The sequence below is a fragment of the Oryctolagus cuniculus genome, chromosome 1 (assembly GCF_964237555.1).
Source record: "Oryctolagus cuniculus chromosome 1, mOryCun1.1, whole genome shotgun sequence".
In the NCBI taxonomy this organism is placed as follows: Eukaryota; Metazoa; Chordata; class Mammalia; order Lagomorpha; family Leporidae; genus Oryctolagus; species Oryctolagus cuniculus.
This window is the reverse complement of record NC_091432.1, coordinates 10,655,360-10,672,563: the sequence shown is the minus strand read 5'-3', so window position 1 is coordinate 10,672,563 and position 17,204 is coordinate 10,655,360. Positions and strand designations below refer to the sequence as shown.

The following is a 17,204-nucleotide window of genomic DNA, read 5'->3' as shown; positions in this document are numbered from 1 at the left end:
CTCACGCCCCACCTGGCGTGGGGGCAAGGCCTCTCTCTCAGTGGGCTCCATCCCTCCAAAGCTGGTCATGGAGCCTGAGGGCCACTGTGTGACACCTCACAGTCACACCTTCTGCCTGCAAGACAGCCCCAGCCTTGAGCAATGCCAAGAAGACAGGAGGGGCGAATTCCAGGCTTCAAGGGGCTGAGTCAGGTGGCTCAGAGATCCTTGGGCTTCCCAGACTGCCCAGGCTGAAGCTAGGACAAGTCTGTCTTCACTTGGTTCAGCTAACAGAAGATGCTATGACTGTAATGGGAAAATGCCCAACTCCCAAAGGCTAAGCTTCAAAAGAACCTCAAAAGAGATGTGACTGCTTAAGCTTTGGCCCCTTCCCTGTGGGTGCCTGGGTCATCCCTTCCTGGGTCACATGCTGACCTGTGGTCTCTCCTCACTTGCCCCTGGCATCTATCTCTCGCCACTGCCTGCCTTGACCACTGTACCTTGCACTGCTCCCAGTCAAACAGGACCTTGGAGAGAACACTTCAGAAGAACTCACTATAATAGTAGCTAACATATATGCTCCAAGTACTAGGCTGAGCTGCTCATGCACGCTATCTTTTTACTTAATCCTCCCAGCACGCTGTGCGACTAGGACTGACTGAGAGGAGGAAATGAGAGTCAGTGAGGTTACAGCTGTTAAAGGATGGGGCTGAGACCCAGACCCAGGCAGTCTGACTTCTTGACCTCAGCCCCCAAACAAGCACGAGAACAGACACTTCCAAAGTAGGAAAATTGGAAGCATGCGTGTCACACAATCCCATCCTGGAGACACTTGGGACCGAGTGGATTTGCAGGTTAATGTGCAATCAGAAGTGGTCATTTTCGAAAGGGGACACTCCACGTTTCTCAGGTAATTCGTTCACTGCCCTGTGAAGTTCTCAGGGTTGGCATCAGTAGCTCCATTTCACAAGGAGCTAAGAGGGGCCAGTGATGTGCTCAAGGTCACACAGCCAATGAGGCAGGAACCAAAGCCAGGACTATGGAGCCTGACCACAGCTCTTGACACTGCCCCAGCCAGCTCGCCCTCTGCAGTCACTTTGCTGTCCTACTTGCTTCTTTCTCTACCCTTCTGGTGATGTGCCTGAGCTGACTGACACGTAGCAGGGACGGGCGGGAGAGGGGAGACCCCATCTCCCCTGTCACCCAGACCTGTGCTTGCCACTCTCCCTGCCGCGCCCGCCCCACCCTACCTTGCCGATGACGTCATTGCGGCTGAGCTTGTCCTTGTCCATCACGGTAATTATGATGGTGGTCTCTCTGAGCTTCTCCGTGGGGATGTCGAAGGCGAAGGACTCGTTGAAGATGGGGTTCAGGTTCCTCTTCATGGTCACCGTCTTCTTTTTCTCCACCCGCTTGTCTTTGTACATCAGCCACACCTTCACGTAGGGGTCTGAGGTGGGGGTAGGGGAAGGGTTAGGCTGAGGCAGGAGGGGCTGTGTGCTTTCCTCAGAGTGGGAGGAAAGACTCAAGCAAGAACCAGAGTTGGGGGATAAATTGCTGGACCTCAGCTCCCTCCCCAAACCCCCCTTCCCTGTTAATACCAACAAGGACCCTGATCCTGGAGAGGCCAGATCTTGCCCAAGGTCACAGCCTGGCAGTGCTGGAGCCATGGCTGGAATCCCTTTCTTCCTGGCTCTGGGAGGACAGAGTCCCGACGATGGTGACCCTGGGGGTGCCCCTGAGCTCTCCAGGAGAGAGGAGTGGGGGTCAGAGGTGGGGATGAGGGGGGGCCCAGGGCGAAGGCCACTGCACAGTCCCTGCTGTCCACGCCCATCGTGGGTCCTGCAACACCAGACCCCACCCCCAGCCTGCCCAGATGCCGTCACCAGGAGCCCCCGCACCTGATGTGCCCCCAATGTCCATGGCTTTGAGGTTCCGGGCTTTGATGATGTTCACGATGATGGAGTTGGCAGAGGGGTTGTAGCAGAGAGACAAGAGCAGCTCCCCTCGGCTCCCCTGGGAGGGAGAATGGGCAGGGTGAGGCAGGGCCAAGGGGACTAGGCAGGGGGTGGGGCTGCTTCCCGGGGAGGGATGACAGGTGGGATGTGGGCACCAGCGGGGAGTGAATGGTTCACGAGCTCTCGGGCTGGCCCAGATCCCACTAGGACTTCTGACCTGTGGCTTGTCTCCCCTCACCTGGCAGGTCTGTGCGCCCCCTCCCCTCCCAGGGCACAGGCAAGCCCTGCCAAGGGCCAAGCACAGTGCTCAGATTCTGCAGGAAGTGGGCTCCGCCAGGCCCCGCCCACCTGCACAACTCCCCTAAAGCAGAGGAGGGCCTGGGAGCACACTGGCCAGCCGAGTGCCCCAGCCCCCTCCAGCCGCTGACCCGCAGGTAGGGCCTTACGCTCCCATCGCTGCATGGCTTCAGATCCTTCCAGAAGGTCTGCATCTGGGTCAGGTCCACCTTGTTGAGGGGGATGGACACCTCCCCAATGGGGTCATTGCGGCTGAAGCGGTCATAGTCCAGGACCTGGAGGTAGAGGACTCTCTGCACCACCTTCTCGTAGGGAAAACCTGGGGGGCAGAGAAGCACAGGTGACGAGCAGGACAGAGGGTCACAGGCGGCCAGCCCGAACACCCTCCTCTGCTGCCCCGCCCAGGCCAGCAGGTAGTCGACTGCGATCAGACCCTCACTGACTCACGGATCCCCTCAGCAATTCTCCGAGGGGCCTGTGTCTTGTCCATTTTACAGATGGGGAAAACTGAGGCTCAGGTGGGTTAAATTCCTTGTCCAGAGTCCCAGGACTCATGAAACACAGAGCTGGGACCGTCCCCGACTCGTGCACCCATCAGGTGTCCCTGTCAGTGGCTGGACACTGACCTCTTGCACTCTGGGCTGTCCCTGCCAACTGTCCTGAGGAACAGCCGAGGAACGAGCCCCAGAGGGATGCGGGCCAGGGGACACCGGGGAAGCATGGAGCAAGGATGACAGCAAAAGCACGGGAATACGAGTGGACGCGTGTCCACGGACCCCGCCTTCCTCCTCCCAGCTCAGCCAGCTGTCCCCCTCTCCACTGCCACCTCCCTCACCCAGACGGCTGTGAGGGCCTCCGGCCTGCCCTCCCCCACTCGCACGCTGGCTCCTACGGCCCATTCTCAACACAGCAGCCAGAGTGATCTTTTAAAAATAGAAAGCGCATCGGGATGCTCTCCTGCTTTAGGCTTTCAACGCACTTAGAAGAAAAGCCAGCCGTGCCGCCTTGGCTTTGAGGCCGTCCACAACTTGGCTGCCCTCCCGCTGCACACCACTCGGTGCCCGGGCCTCCTTCCCAGCCTGGGCCGGCCCCCGCCGTGCCCGCTCTGGGCCTCAGCTCTCTTTCCTAGCAGCCCAGGGAGGTCAGATGCCCTGCTCCACACCCCAGCATCTTCTCTTGCGCAACGCGAATTGCGAGCCGTAATGGAGATTTATCTGTCTGTTTCCTTCATTATGTCTGACTTTCCCACCAGACGAGGATTTCCAGGAAGGCCTCTGTGTTATCAGCGCCGGACTGCGGTGTCCAGCGCTGTTCCTGGCACACAGTAGGCACTGCATGAATATCTGTCAAGGGAATAACTCATGGGATGAGTAGCTGCCGGGACAGGGGCGGGCGGAGAGGGCCAGCTGAGTTTGGAGGCGGCGGCGGCGGGGAGGGAGGATTGGAGGTGGATGGAGAAGGTGACCTGGAGGCAGGGCAAGCTCTGAGGTCAGGTGTCACCTGCCCTGGGTGGTGGTGGGGGGCTGCTCGGGCCAGGCAAGGTGGCCCAGGCAGCCTGGAGGCCCAAGGGGACACGAGTGTGAGTTTGAAGGAGACAGAAGACACTTAATATCTCAGCCTGGCTCTAGAGACAGAGAAAGGCCAGGGAGGCTGGGAGCTCAGAGAGCCTCTGACAGGAGCCAGTGAGCTGGAAGACAAAATCCTCTTTGTGTGTCCGGGGTTCTGTCCCTCGTATTGAGAGTGGCTTGTGTCATGTTCCTCTCACTGTCCCTGGGGACGTCAGGTGAAAAGCCTAAGGCTCCAGGACCCCCTGCACCTGTCAGCTCTCCTATCTAGCAAACTCCTACCCGTCCATCAGAACCTGCCTTTTTTAAAAGATTTATTTTATTTTATTTGAAAGGCAGAGTTATAGCGAGAGAGAGGGAGATACATACACACACACACACACACACACACGCACACAGAGAGAGAGAGAGAGAGAGAGAGCGCCTCCATCCACTGTTCCACTCCCTAAATGGCTGCAATGACCGGAGCTGGGCCAGGCCGAAGCCAAGGAGCCCAGAACTCCATCTGGGTCTCCCACACCGGTGCAGGGGGCCCAAGCACCCAGGCCATTCTCTGCTGCCCTCCCAAGCACACCAGAAGGGAACTGGACCAGCGTTGGGCAGCCAGGCCTCGAACTGGTGCCCACGTGGGATGCCAGTACTGCAGGCAGCGGCTCAACCCACTATGCTACAACACCGGCCCCGCCCACAGGATGCATCTTGAGGGGCCTCTCTTCTGGGGCAAATTTCTGCAGCACCCCCACAGGAGGTCATACTGGGCTCCTGTGGCGCAGTCAAGCTGGGCGCAGCTCACTGATCTACGCTTCCATTAGACAGGAATGTCTTGAGCATTCTTCGTGCACTCCCAGTACTCAGGAGCGTGCCAAGCCCATAGCTGCTGCTGGGTAGATGCTCGTAGAAGCCACTGGGGCACCGGGGCTCTGCCTGAGCACTTGACCCTGCTAGCTGTCTGCATAAACCTCCAGACAGCCACCTCTCTAAGTGAGTGCCCATGCTGACCTGGGCACGAGGGGCAGCTGATGCTCACCCTCAACGACTCACTGAGTGGGCGAGCTGTCCGGCCCTTTGCAGATTGGGTTAGGGTGGTGGGCAGGTGGGACACCAGATGCAGAGGAGTCCCTAGCATGTGCACAGACAGTTCTAGAAACCCAGGGCTGGGTTGTGGAGCAGTGGGTTAAGCTGCCGCCTGTGACACCGGCATCCCATGTGAGCGTTGGCTGGAGTCCTGGCTGCCCCACTTCTGATCCAGCTCCCTGCTAATGTGCCTGGGAAAAGCAGTGGGCAATGACCCAAGTGCTTGAGCCCCTGCCACCCAAGTGGGAGACCCGGATGGAGTCCAGGCTCCTGGCTTTAGCCTGGCTACACTGGCTGTTGAGGGCACTTGGGGAGTGAACCAGCAGATGGAAGCTCTCTCTCTGTTTCTTGCTGTCTCTCTAACTCTGCTTTTCAAAATAAAAATGTAAATCTTTAAAAAAAACATTCTAGAAATCCAAGACACCTGGCAGCTGGGATTGTAGGGCATGCAGGCTGCTGGGGGAGGGTTATGGCTTCTCTAAGTGGGATCCTGGCACCCAAGGGCCCTGATTGCAGGTCCAGCTTCCTGGTTACCTGGAACCCTCAGAGCTAAGGGTTAAAGACAGGCCTTGCAGGCGAGAGGAAGGACGTCTTCCCAGTGGCCTCTAGGACTGGGGGGATGCTGTTCAGGGCTGATGCTCCCAGCCCGGCTGGTGCACAGCCCAGCAGCAGTCATTTTCTGGGTGTCAGGCACTGTTCCAAGCGCTCTCACAAGTTACTCCTTTGCTGAGGCCTCATCATTACTAGCTCTATTTCACATTTGACAAGTGGGGACACCAAGGCACAGATAGGTTCAGGAACTTGCCCAAGATCACACAGCTACCAAGTGGCACAGCGGAAGCTCAAACCCAGGCAGCCTGGGCTACAGTCTGTCTCCGAACCCTGCGGCTGCCTCCCTCCCTCCCTTCCTTGTGTGTGGGCTGAGACGCAGCTTTCCTCACAGTCTCCAGCTGTGATACGTGGCACCTGTGACCCGACCCCGGCTACACACCAAATGCATCAGGGTAACAGCCTGCTACTGTGGGAGTGTGCACGTGCACACATGCAGGTGTGTCTGTGCGTTTGTGTGCCCACAGGTGTGTCTGCAATGCGTTTGCAGGTGTGTGGTTGGGTGCGGGTCCGGCGGAAGGCAAGAAGTGACTGCGGGTGGCGAGGGCGGTGCCAGGCTCACCTTCAAAGAGAAAGGTCTCGTTCCAGTGGGGGTTCAGGTTCTTCCGTTTCACCTTGGTCTCCAGCTTGTGCTTCTTGTCTGGCAGCAGGTAGATCTTGACAAAGGGGTCGCTGGTGCCACTGAAGTCCTTGGCTGGCAGCTCCTGGGCTTTCATGATCTTCACGGTGAGCGTGGACTCCTGGAAGTTGTAGCCGACGCTGAACTGGATCCGGCCCAGGTTCTCTCGGCTGCAGCCCTCGTGGGCCTCGTCCTCCTCGGAGCCTGGGGAGAGCTGGGGGGCGGGGAGAGGCCAGCAGAATTGGGGGGGTGGGGAGGGACTCTGTCCCCTCCCCTCTCCACCCCCAGCAGCCCAGTACAGGAGGTCAGTCCAGCTGCTCTGCCTGTAGCTGCAACGTGGGACTGCTGGCTGGCCCACATCCGCATCTGTGGAGAGTGCTGAGCCCGGGAGGGCCGGTGCCTTGACCAGAGCCCAACAGGGAGAGAGGCAGGGCTGGGACACGACACCCGGAACCCAGTCTCTCCAGGTCTGCCTCCTTTCCCAAGCTCTACAGTTTTCCCAGATCGCAGCAGCCAGCCGCACTCCAGGGCTCCTTCTGCAGCCCTGTGGGGGCCTCTGTGAAACACTGCACCCCAAGCCTGGGTTACGAAACAGAGGTGGGCACTGTTCACCTCTCAAGACTCCATGCCACTGTTTCTCTAGCCAGGGACTCTGGGGGTGCCGGGATGATGCCTTTACAAAAGGAGAAAGGCAAGCTCTCAGGAACAGCACTGCTTGGCACGATGCAGCCCGTGGGGATTACAAATACCGATTCCCCGGCCCCTGTGCCCTGCTGGGTCAGGCTGGGGTGGGCCTGGGCATCAGCATTGTCTACAAGGTGCCTCACAGGGCTGGTGGGTAAAGCTATTTGTGAGCTGGCATCTCATGGGAGGGCCAGACCAAGTCCCAGCTGCTCCACTCTCTGCTAATCCACCTGGGAAGCAGCAGATAATGGCTCAAATACCTGGGCCCCTGCCTTCCCTGTGGGAGATCAGGATGGAGTTCCAGGTTCTGGCTTTGGCCTGACCCAGCCTTGACATTGCAACCATTTGAGGAGTGAACCAGCAGATGGAAAATCTCTCTCTCCCTCTCTATGTAACTCTACCTTTCAACTAACTAAATAACTAAAGCATTTTTTTTAAAGATTTATTTGTTTATTTGAAAGTCAGCATTACAGAGAGAGAGGGCCTCCATTTCCTGGTTCACTCTCCGAGAAGCTGCAGCAGCCAAGGCTGAGCCAGGCGCTCCATCTGGGTCTCCCACAGGGATGACAGGGACCCAAATACATGAGCCATCCTCCTCTGCTTTCTATGGCCATTAGCAGGGAGCTGGACTGGAAGTGGAGCAGTTAGGACATGAACCACAGCACCCATATGGATGCTGGCATCATAGGCGGCGTCTTTACCTAATACGCCACAACACCGACCTCTAAATAAATCTTTAAAAATAAATAAATAAAATGTGGCTCAGCTGACTGCACTGCACGTTCAGGGCTGGGGATGCTGGAAGGAAGGGCTACACCTGTGCCCCCTCCCCATCACCCAGGCCGGGCACTTGGCTCGGCCCGAACAGCGGAGTCTGGTAGGGGGGGATCCTGCTCCCATCCTGACAACCAGGAGGAGGAGGTGCTGTGCGGATGGGGGCGGAATCTCCTGGCCAATTGTCTGAACCCCTGGCTGCTGTCTGGGAGTTCCAGGAAGCTTGAGAACTGTACCCATTCTGCAGCTGCCTGGGCTCAGACCCGGACCCCACCCTGCTACAGATCCACCGTTAGGGGGCGGGTGTCCTTGTGGCCCGGGCATCCCTGTGTCTAAAAGCCCCGCCAGTGATTGGATGAGAGCCAAGCGCGGTGGAGACCCCTCCAGGCTGGGAGCAAGCCCAGCTGCTGAGCACTGCAGCATCCAGGAGTGACGCAGTAGATGGGGCAGAAGATCCTCACAGCACCTTCCACTGGGGCATGACGACAGCTCACCAGGCGACCGTTGCCACCCTCCAGCCCAGGAGACCGGCACAGCAGTTAGACCCTCTCTGACCGGAAGGCTGGCTCTTCCCACCAGAGCAGGCCTACACCCCCAGGGCAATGGGGAGATCCCACCCCCTCCCAAACCAGCCTCTGGATCACACCAATCAGAGTAACGGCCCCGTACTGGCTGGGCCTGCTGTGCCCAGGCCCCGCCCTGCCAGATTTGCCCTCTTTTACGCCGACTGTGTCCTCGTGAGGCAGGTGCCACCATGTTCCAGTTTCAGCCTGGAGCAGCAGAGGCTGGGGCACTGACCTCAGGCCAGCAGGAGAGCTGGAGCTCGAACCCAAGCTGGCGCCGAGCCATCGTGTGTGCCCTTCCACCTGCCCCTCACTCGCAACGAAGGGCCTGCATCTGAGGCCTTACCCTCGGTCACTGCTCTTACGGAGGGAGCGGGACCCTCCAGTCCCCACCCCTTGGCTGATTTGAACTGTCCCCCAGGCTGTATCTCAGGCCCCCGGAGTAGGGAGGCCTCCCTGCCCCAAGTCTGCTTCTCCCACCCATTCCCTTCGATCCTCAGCATCCACTTCTGCAGAATGGCAACCACCAGGCCTTGTGTGTAGGGTTCCTGAAGGGTGAAGTGGGCCAGCGTCCCTGCCATAGTCCTGCTCTGCTGCCAGGGCAGGCCATGAGGCAATGCCAACAAAGGACCCCTGCCCCTTCCTTCTCAGGTTGGGTCGAGTCCTTGGGGACCACAGCCTGCGTGGGTCGCTTGGCTCCCCATCAGGGGGAGGCCTGGGCTGGCCACACTGGCCTCCCAGTGGAAGGGGCAGCGACTCCTTGCCCACTCCCAGCCCTCCCATGCCACACGCCTGAGCTCTAACCACCCAACCACCCCCATGACAATGCCAGGGGAGGCGTGGCCTGAGACCCTGCCCCCCACCCCCCCGAAGAAGTAAGCCCCTAACAGCACCAAGCCAGCCCCGTCCCGGCTACCCTTCCCCTACCCCTTCTCTGGCCAGGCCAGAATCCCCACTCCTGGCTCCTGACCCCCAGCTTCTACAGCCCTGCCCTGCTTCTCTCTGCCACCTCGGTCAATGCCAGTGATCCGGCTTGGGCATAGGCTGGGCAATTCTACTCTGCCTTCCCCCCTCTGGACATCTGATGAGCACAAGAGGGAGACGGGGTGTGCACTTCCTTCCTCTGGCCGTGGCTGTCAGAGGGCAGCAAGGGGCAGGCAAGCTGGCTGGGAAAGGCTGTCCCTTCTGGGAACCTGGCTACTGGGAAGCCATAACTCATTAAGGGACTGTGGCGATGGCTGTGCAGGCAAAGGGTGGCCAGAGCCAGTCGAGGAGAGGGGGGATGAAAGAAAGCAGGGCCAGGCACATGATGATCTGGGAGGCGAGAAGGGGCGAGGTGGGGCGCCCCAAGGCCACCAGGTCTGGAGTGGGGGACAGCTGCTGCTCTCATCTGGGTGCAAGAGCACTGCAGACTCCCGGGCCCCGCAAGGCCTGCTAACTGGGAATCTGCATTCTATCAAGATGTCCTCGTGTGCACATAGCTTGAGGATGACCAGGCGTGGAAAGGGCAGAGTGCAGGGAGGGGTGGTTAGGGCAACATGGCCCTCAAAGGGAGAAGGGTGGGTCCTGGAGGCTCTGGAGGCCTCCAAGGGCTGGGGGCTGTGATGCTAAGGCGGTGGGCGAGGGAACACTGAATTGAATGATTTCAGGGCTGGCAAGGGCCAGAGGAGGCCCTACCCAATCCTCCTCGCTCCACAGGAGGGAGGGGGATGGAGGAAATGACTGTCCCAGGTCACATCCACTAGGAACAGAGCAGGTGCCGGGCAGCCAACCTCAGGCCCTCCCCCAGCCTCTCTGGACTGCGGGGGCTGCCCGTCAGCCCTCCCGCTGACTCCTGCTTCCACTGGGGCTCTTCCCAAGGTGCAGGTGGGGCAAGCCGCCATGACACACTATGGCCACCAGGGGGCGCCAAGTGACCCATGGGTCTCTGCCCTCTTGTTCTGCCTGGGACTCCCAACATCAGGGTTTGGGGGAGGTTGCTGGTGTGGGTATGAGACTGAACTCCACAAGAGAAGGTCCTCTGCCCACCAGACTTCCTCTTCTAGGATCATACAGATCCCGTGCAGGGGTGGGTTTTCAATCCAGATGGGATCTAGTTTGGCCTAGTAGCGAGGCCGTCACTTGGGACACCTGCATCCCCTATCGAAGTGCCTGTGTTTGATTCCCAGCTCCACTCCTGGGAGGCAGCAGATAATGGCTCAATTGGTCCCTGTCACCCGCAAGGGAGACTTGGATTGAAATCCTGGCTCCTGGCTCCAGCCCGGCCCAGCCCCAGTGGTTGAGAACATCTGGGGAGTGAACCAGTGGATGGGCGCTTGCTCATTCTCTCTCTCAAAAAATAAAAAGATGAGCATTCTTATTCTCACTGGACAGATGGGGAAATGGAGGCACACAGAAGCTGTGTAGGCGAGAGAGCTGGAAAAACCCAGGCCTTGCACCCCTACTCACCAAGCACCAAGGTGCCAGAGCGGACCACTCCCGAGCCATTACTGGGAGCCATGTCTGCCCCTCCCCTCCCCCGGGCCCCTCCCCCACGTCTCACCATGAGCATCTCGCTGGTGAGGGAGTTGACGAGGTCGGAGACGGAGGAGCGGGGCTCAGTCCGGCGGTCAGACTCATCGTGGGGCGTCTGGCCCGGCACTGGGGCTGTGGTCACTGCCTTCCCGCCTGCAGGCAACCTGGGGAGGGGGGTGTGGGGGTATTTCAATGAGCGAGGGCTGGAGGCGGGCTGGGCCGGGCACCACAGGCCTGGGTGGTGGCAGGGCCTTCTCTGAGGGCTGCAGTCTGGCAAGGGTGCTGCTCTGGTCCATGGGGAGGCCTGGTTCCCCCAGACCAGTGCTCAGGGCCCACCCTCCTGGCAGTCTGTGCCCCAGGTGACTTACAGCTTTGTGGGCAGCTTTGGGGGAGTGCTCCCCCTCTTCCTGTCCCCGAGCAAAGCCCCCAGGCTCCGGTCATTGGTTTGCATGGCTGGTCTCTGAGCTCATTCCCTGGCCCTCCCCCTCCCCTCTCCACACTTCCTGCCCCCTGCATCCTGCCTGCTCCCCGCCTGGGAGGGGAGGCGCCGGGTGCCGGGTGGTGTGTCCAGGTGCCTTCCGGCGTCATCACCATCTGCAAACATGCCCAGAGTGTCTGTCTCTTGGAGCCCCACCTGTGTTTGCTCAGGCTTAGTGGGAGCACCCTTTAGACAGGAGACGCAGGGGAAGTCGGGACCACTGCCCGCACAGCTCTGTGTCAGGCAGCACATTTGACCGTGACGAGCGTTCGGTATGCGCACTGCCCAGTGCAGTAGCCAGCAGCCACCTGCGGCCACTGAACATTTGCACGGTGGCCAGTTCAACCCGGAACTGGTTTTAAATTTTATTCAGTGTAAACTAACTCAGGTTTAACAGCCAAATACTGGATAGGGCAAACCTATACCCTTCCCAGTCCTGGTGTTCCCTGCTCCCACCCTGAGGAATGCCCGTTTGACACAACTGCTACCCAAGGCACCTCCAAGCAGCCCTGTCTTGCTCCCAACTCCATGCTGTCCCCAGGAAGCTAGGCTCTCTGGCCCAGGGGCTAGGTGCTGAGCCCAGGCTCTGCTGGGCTGGGGCTCAGGAAGGGGGTACTAAAGCCTGCCCAGGGACCAAGCTGGAACGTCCCATGAGGAGTGGGGTGGGGGGAGGCAGCGAGGAGACAAGGGGCTGGCAGCATGAGGCTTGGGACAAGGCTAAAACAGAACAGCTTTGAGAGCACAGAGCACTGACTTGGAGCCACATAGGCTGGACAGAAGCCATGGCCCTCTGGTACAGACCAGCCGCCAGCACACGGTCGGCCACCCCAGGCAGAGAGACATGCACTGAGTATGCCAGGCCCTGGAGGGGAGACACCAGGATCTAACAGCAGGATGTGCACACACAGACACACACACACAGGCATGCGTGCACGCACACAAATGCACAGGAGCCCGTCAGGAACAGGGAGAGAACAGCACAGGCAACAGGCAGGTTAACCCGAGCAGCCCTGGTGTCCCACATACAGCCATCCCGAGAGGAGAGACATTCCCGGGGACCCAGGCATGCCAGGGAGAGCATGTGAATTGGGACAAACTGAAATAGAAAAAAGCAGGGAGTCGTTTTTTTTTTTTTTTTTTGGGGGGGGGGCAAATACCCTGATGATCAGACACAATACACCTGCTGTGAAAACCTGGCCGAGCCTCAACAACACAGAAACGCCCCACCCTGCCTGGCAACAGGCCGGGCGCCCCTTCCAGAGGTGCGGACAGAGCAGCGCACACACAGGTGGGCGCACACGCGGCCACGCACACACGGACACGTGCTCACGCAGACAGGCACAGGGAGGAAGAGGAGACTGAAATAGCTGGAGAGGTAAAGTCAGGTTAAAAATAGAGCAGGAGAGGCGGAGAGAGCGGGAGATTGACTGCTGAAGGTATGAGAAAGTCGGAGTTATTCTGGCCACGCCCCCGTCAGCACAGCACCACCGAGGCTGTCGGGGGGTCGCAGGACAGAGACAGAGAGACGGGAGGCAAAGGGAGAGGCAGAGGGAGAGGAGAGAGAGAGAGAGAGAGGGGCCGCGGGGCCCGGCGCCAGCCCAGGGACATCCCTGTGAGGAGCGGATGGGAGGAAGGAGGCAGAGAGAGACGAGAAAGAGGAGGCCAAGAAAAGTTAGTCAGAGCCGTGTGGAGAGGCTGCTGCGTGGACGAGGGGACAGGGAGGAGCAAGGCGGCCGACAGGAGGCAGAGAGGAGGCGGGGGACACACACGGGCAGAAGGAATATGGCGGCTTCAGGGAGAAGAGCAATGGGGGTGGTCCCTGCCCCGCCCCCCACTCGGGGTGGGGGTGGGGCCACGGTGGAAACCATTTGGATCTGGGGAGCGAGGATGACGCAGGGGTAGATGAGGTGGGGGGTGTGATGGCTGAGGGTGGAATGGTCACAGCAGGGCGTGGGAGCCACTGGGGACTGGGCCTTCCCTGCCCCCTGCCCTAGGCCCGAGAGCGTTCTGAGCCTCTGTGTTGGGGAATCCTGGATGGAGGCTCAGTGCCCCTCTCCGTTTTTCGTGTTGGACCCACTCCCACCTAGCCTGGGATCTGGAGGGGCTCCTCCCCCACAAAGCCCTGTCCCCATCAGCCTGTTGCTCATGGACAAAGGCAGGCACAAGGGGTCAGCGGGGGCACAGGACACACACTGGGTCTGGAGGGGGAAGCTGCAGAGCAAGGAATGGCTGACCCAAGCCCATCTCTCCAAGGCCTGAAGATCCAGGAGCTCCGAGGGGTGGGGCCAATGCCAACCTTTGGTGGTGGCGGCAGGGGGGGTGGCAGAGGCTGCTGGGCAGGTAGCACCTGATTCTGGAGCCCACCTGGGAGACACCCGCCTCCCCATGGCCATGAGGCATGAGTGTCCAGGACGAGTGGGCATGAGCAGGTGGGAATGGCGTGTGTCCACTGGGAAAGTCAGGCCGGGTGGGGGCGGCGGCCCAGGGCCTCCACGCCCACCCCCCACCTTTCCCAGGCAGGTGGGGACAAGCTGATGCCGTGATCAGAAGGGATGAGTTTGGTTAAAATATGGAGCGAGACCTAGGTGGCAAGGCGGTAAAAATAGGCTGTGGATGAGAATGGAGCGGTTAATTAACACATGGGTGATGGGAAATCTCGTTTCCAGTCTGCATCTGCTCCCTCACACTTCACACCTTTCCCCGGCAAGGGGCTCAGGTTCTTAGCAGGCTTTCCGAGCCCCCACCCCCCACCTCCCAGCCCCTGCATGCTCTGGCCTGCAGCCCAGTTTGCAGCCCCACCCAGGAAGCCGAGGCTCCAGACACGGAGCCGGCGCCTGACACCACCTGTGCCCTCGGGTGACAGAATGAGTCCCATCTCCCCACCCGTGGCCCGCCGACTTCCTGCTTTGCCCACCACAGACATGCAGCTGCGGCCTAGGGATGGGGAGGAAGTGAGGGCTGATCTGTGGAAGCCACCGCTGGAGGGGCAGGCGAGCCCGCCATCCTAGCCGGACGGTATCCACCTTCCCTATCCACACACGCCTCCCACCCAGGACAGCTCTTCCTGCCCCCGAGGGCCCCATAGGAGCGTCAGGGTCACCCATCCAAACACAGCCCATGCCCGGCTCACAGGATCTGACGAGCGGCCCAGCCCCAGGCCCGATCTCCTTATTAGATGCTTAGTGGATCTGTGCCAGAGGGCTGCTCCTTACAGGTCACCTTGTCCCATCATTCACGGGACAGATGAGGAGGCAGAGGCCCAGAGAGGGGCAGCGGCACCCAGGGCTGCAGAGGGGGCTCAGGCAGAACCAGGGAGGGACAGCAAGGGTCATGGCTGCCAGGCCACACACTTTCCTGCAGGCCCTTGGTCTGATGCGAAGCAGACCCGGCCAGGATGACGAACCCTCCTGGCACCTCTGGTCGACCCAGCCTAGGGCCAGGTTGGGGGAGGTGGGCAGACCAGGTACAGCATGGCACCCTGGAGTTCTGGGCCCTCCCAACCCATGCCTTTCCCCACTTGCAGTGCCGCCCCTCCCGGATTTAGGGAGCTGTTCCCTGAATTCCCCATGGCCGAGGCTGGGGAGGATTTAATGTCCAGGCCTCTGCTCAGCCTGGCCACCCAGCTGTTCTCAGTCTCCCCAGGGCCCTGAGTGCCAGCACAGGGGCGGGAGCCTGACAGAGCCAGGCCTCACTCTCCCCCATCAGCCGTCTTAGCTGCCCTTAGGCTGGTGCCAGGCCCAGGCCCTGCCCTTCTGGTTCCTTCTGGCCACCAGGCCTCTCCCATGCCAGACCCTATCCCATCCCCACCAGGGGCTCCTCTTCCAGCAGCTGAGCACCCACAGGTCCTCCAGGCAAGAGGAGGGTTGAGATGGGGGGATGAGGGAGAGGAGGCTGGCGCCTTCCCTGACATCCCCCCGCCCACCAGCCACCAGAGAAACAGGGATTTCTGGGTCGGGGTTGGGGTCAGAGATGAAAGATGGAGGGGTCAGCAGAGGGAGCCAAGCAGGGAGATGGGGCAGAGGAGACTGGGCTTGCTCCAGCCAGGGCAAGCATGCCAGGGAGCAGGCTTGATCCAGAATGGTCCCAGGATGGTCCCCTTCACAGACCCATTGACACCACCGAGGTGGCTGTGTTGGGAGGTCACCGGCTGGGGAAGGGGCTCATCCTCCCACTCCGGCATCCACTGAAGGCCCCACCGACCGCCTCGTCCAGCAGTTGGGGCCGGTTGAGGCGGGCGGCCTCTCCACGCCTCCTTCTGTGCCGCCGCTGTCGCCGCCGCCGCTGCAGGCCCTCGCCTGTGCTCCTACCTCTTGTCCCCCTGAGCGTTCTGGTTCTGCTGGGTTCCTGGGTTTTGCAGGTCAGGGATATTGGCAAAGTCATCCTGCTCCGAAAGCCCTAAGACCAAGGATAGCACCACCATCCGGCCTTCCCTGCCCAGGGTGGGCAGCCCGCCAGCCGGAGGGAGGGGGGGAAACGAGGAGGCCCCATGGGTGGGGCGGGGTGGGGAGGGGAGAGAGACAGAAACAGAGACAGAGACAAAAAGAGAGAGAAGAAAAAAGCGTAAGAAACAGGCCCTGTAGGAAAGAAATCAAACTTTAGCACGCACTGTTAATAGTTGTAGAACGGAATGGCTGATGGTGAGAGGGAGCGGGGCAGAGGGGAGGGGTCCACGGCCCTGCCCCAGCCCCAGCCTGTCTCAAGCAAGGGCCACACTCTGGAGTGAAATGGGGAAGGGGCTGGGCAGTGGCCTACGGAGACGTCTACGACTGGACCAGTCCCAAGGGAACACACGGGGCTGGGCAGGGGGCGGGGTGGGACCCAAGCAGATTTCCTGAAACTAACTCGTTCCCAGCTGAACTTGCTCTGCCCATCTGGGCCCCTGGGAGAAAGGGTGAGCCTCTGCCGCCAGCTTGCAGGGGGCCGTCTTGCACTGGGAAAGTCTTCGAAGGTCCTGACATCCAGTGGGGCACTGCGCCCTGTACATTTCTGGTTCACGGGCAGCCAGATGTGCTTGAAGCCAGGAGGGGTCTAAGGCGCTCCCTGCACCTCCCCCGGGCTCCCAGAGCCACAGTGCCTCAGAGGAGACCGGAAGTCCTTTCTGGCACGGGGCATCCTGATCATAGCCAGCTGTCTCCTGTGTCCCCCTTCCTGGAGGTCCAGGGAGTGACGGCCACAGCCTCTGAGTCCAGTTCAGGGGCCTTTCACTGGGGAAGCAGTCCAGAAGGCACCACCAAGCAAAGGCAGAGAGAAAGTGAAGGCACTTGGCAGGGCTGCTGGGAGCCAGTGCCTGCAGTGAGACCATACTGGAGGGGGCCACAGCCACAGCAGACAAGAAGGTGAGGGTCTCTCTCGCTGGTGGAAAAAGGAAGCACCAGTGGCCTGCTGCCCACCAAAAGCACCAGGGTCTGAAGTGTCCCCTGGGCACCACGCGGTGCTCATCCAGCGCTGGGTCTCTCATCAGAGCACGTCTCAGGAAGGGCCAAGGCAAAGCGGGTAGGGCTGAGAGAAGGTTCTGGAAGGACAAGGAAGTCCACCAGTTCAACCTCCAGGGGCAGACAAGGTTTCGAGGGGACGAACTTGCTGATCATTCCCTGGAGAGGCTGTCAAGCAGGAAACGCAAGCAGGCGAGAGGTTGCAGGTGGGCACAGGAGTCTCGGAGACTGGGAGATGGTACTGGGGTCCCAGCGAGGGTGGCGGTGGTGCCCCTCTGTGTCTCTGCAGCTGGCACGTGCGCTGACATCAAACTTTGGGGAAACAACGGCCCTCTTCCCTCAGGCCAAATCCTCACCGTCTTTGTTCTCTGCCCACCGGTACCTTTTCGAGTTGGTAAAATTCCATTTGGCTGCTTGGGAGCTGGTTAAGCTGGGGGAAGGCAAACCCGAGGAGAAAACAACATGTTTTTTCCCTGGTTCGTGCAGTTTTCAGATATTCCTTTTGCTCTTCTTGAAAACAGAACGGCTCCTCTGCAGGAAGACCCAGTTTGTCAAGGCCAGGAGGAGGGGTGAACACAGGAGGTGGGGTGGGGATGCTGGCAGGGTAGGAGGGGCCACTGCACAGCGAGACAGGGCTCGGCAAACTGCAGCCCGTGGC

General features: G+C 60.2%; 1 protein-coding gene across 13 annotated transcripts in view; it reads right to left on the bottom strand.

Moving 5' to 3' along the window:
* Window positions 1–17,204, bottom strand: part of SYT7 (synaptotagmin 7) — a 65,694-nt gene that overhangs the window by 4,149 nt on the left and 44,341 nt on the right. For 9 of the 13 annotated variants that reach the window (XM_051833203.2, XM_070069706.1, XM_051833204.2 and 6 more), the window contains 6 exons: window positions 15,422–15,544; window positions 10,665–10,800; window positions 6,045–6,315; window positions 2,384–2,553; window positions 1,881–1,995; window positions 1,230–1,429 (listed from right to left, as the gene is read on the bottom strand). In XM_051833203.2, the coding sequence (XP_051689163.2) occupies window positions 1,230–1,429; window positions 1,881–1,995; window positions 2,384–2,553; window positions 6,045–6,315; window positions 10,665–10,800; window positions 15,422–15,544 (1,015 nt within the window). The remainder of the gene's footprint in view (window positions 1–1,229; window positions 1,430–1,880; window positions 1,996–2,383; window positions 2,554–6,044; window positions 6,316–10,664; window positions 10,801–15,421; window positions 15,545–17,204) is intronic. The other 4 variants (XM_017350573.3, XM_017350571.3, XM_051833208.2 and 1 more) reach the window with 1 other exon arrangement.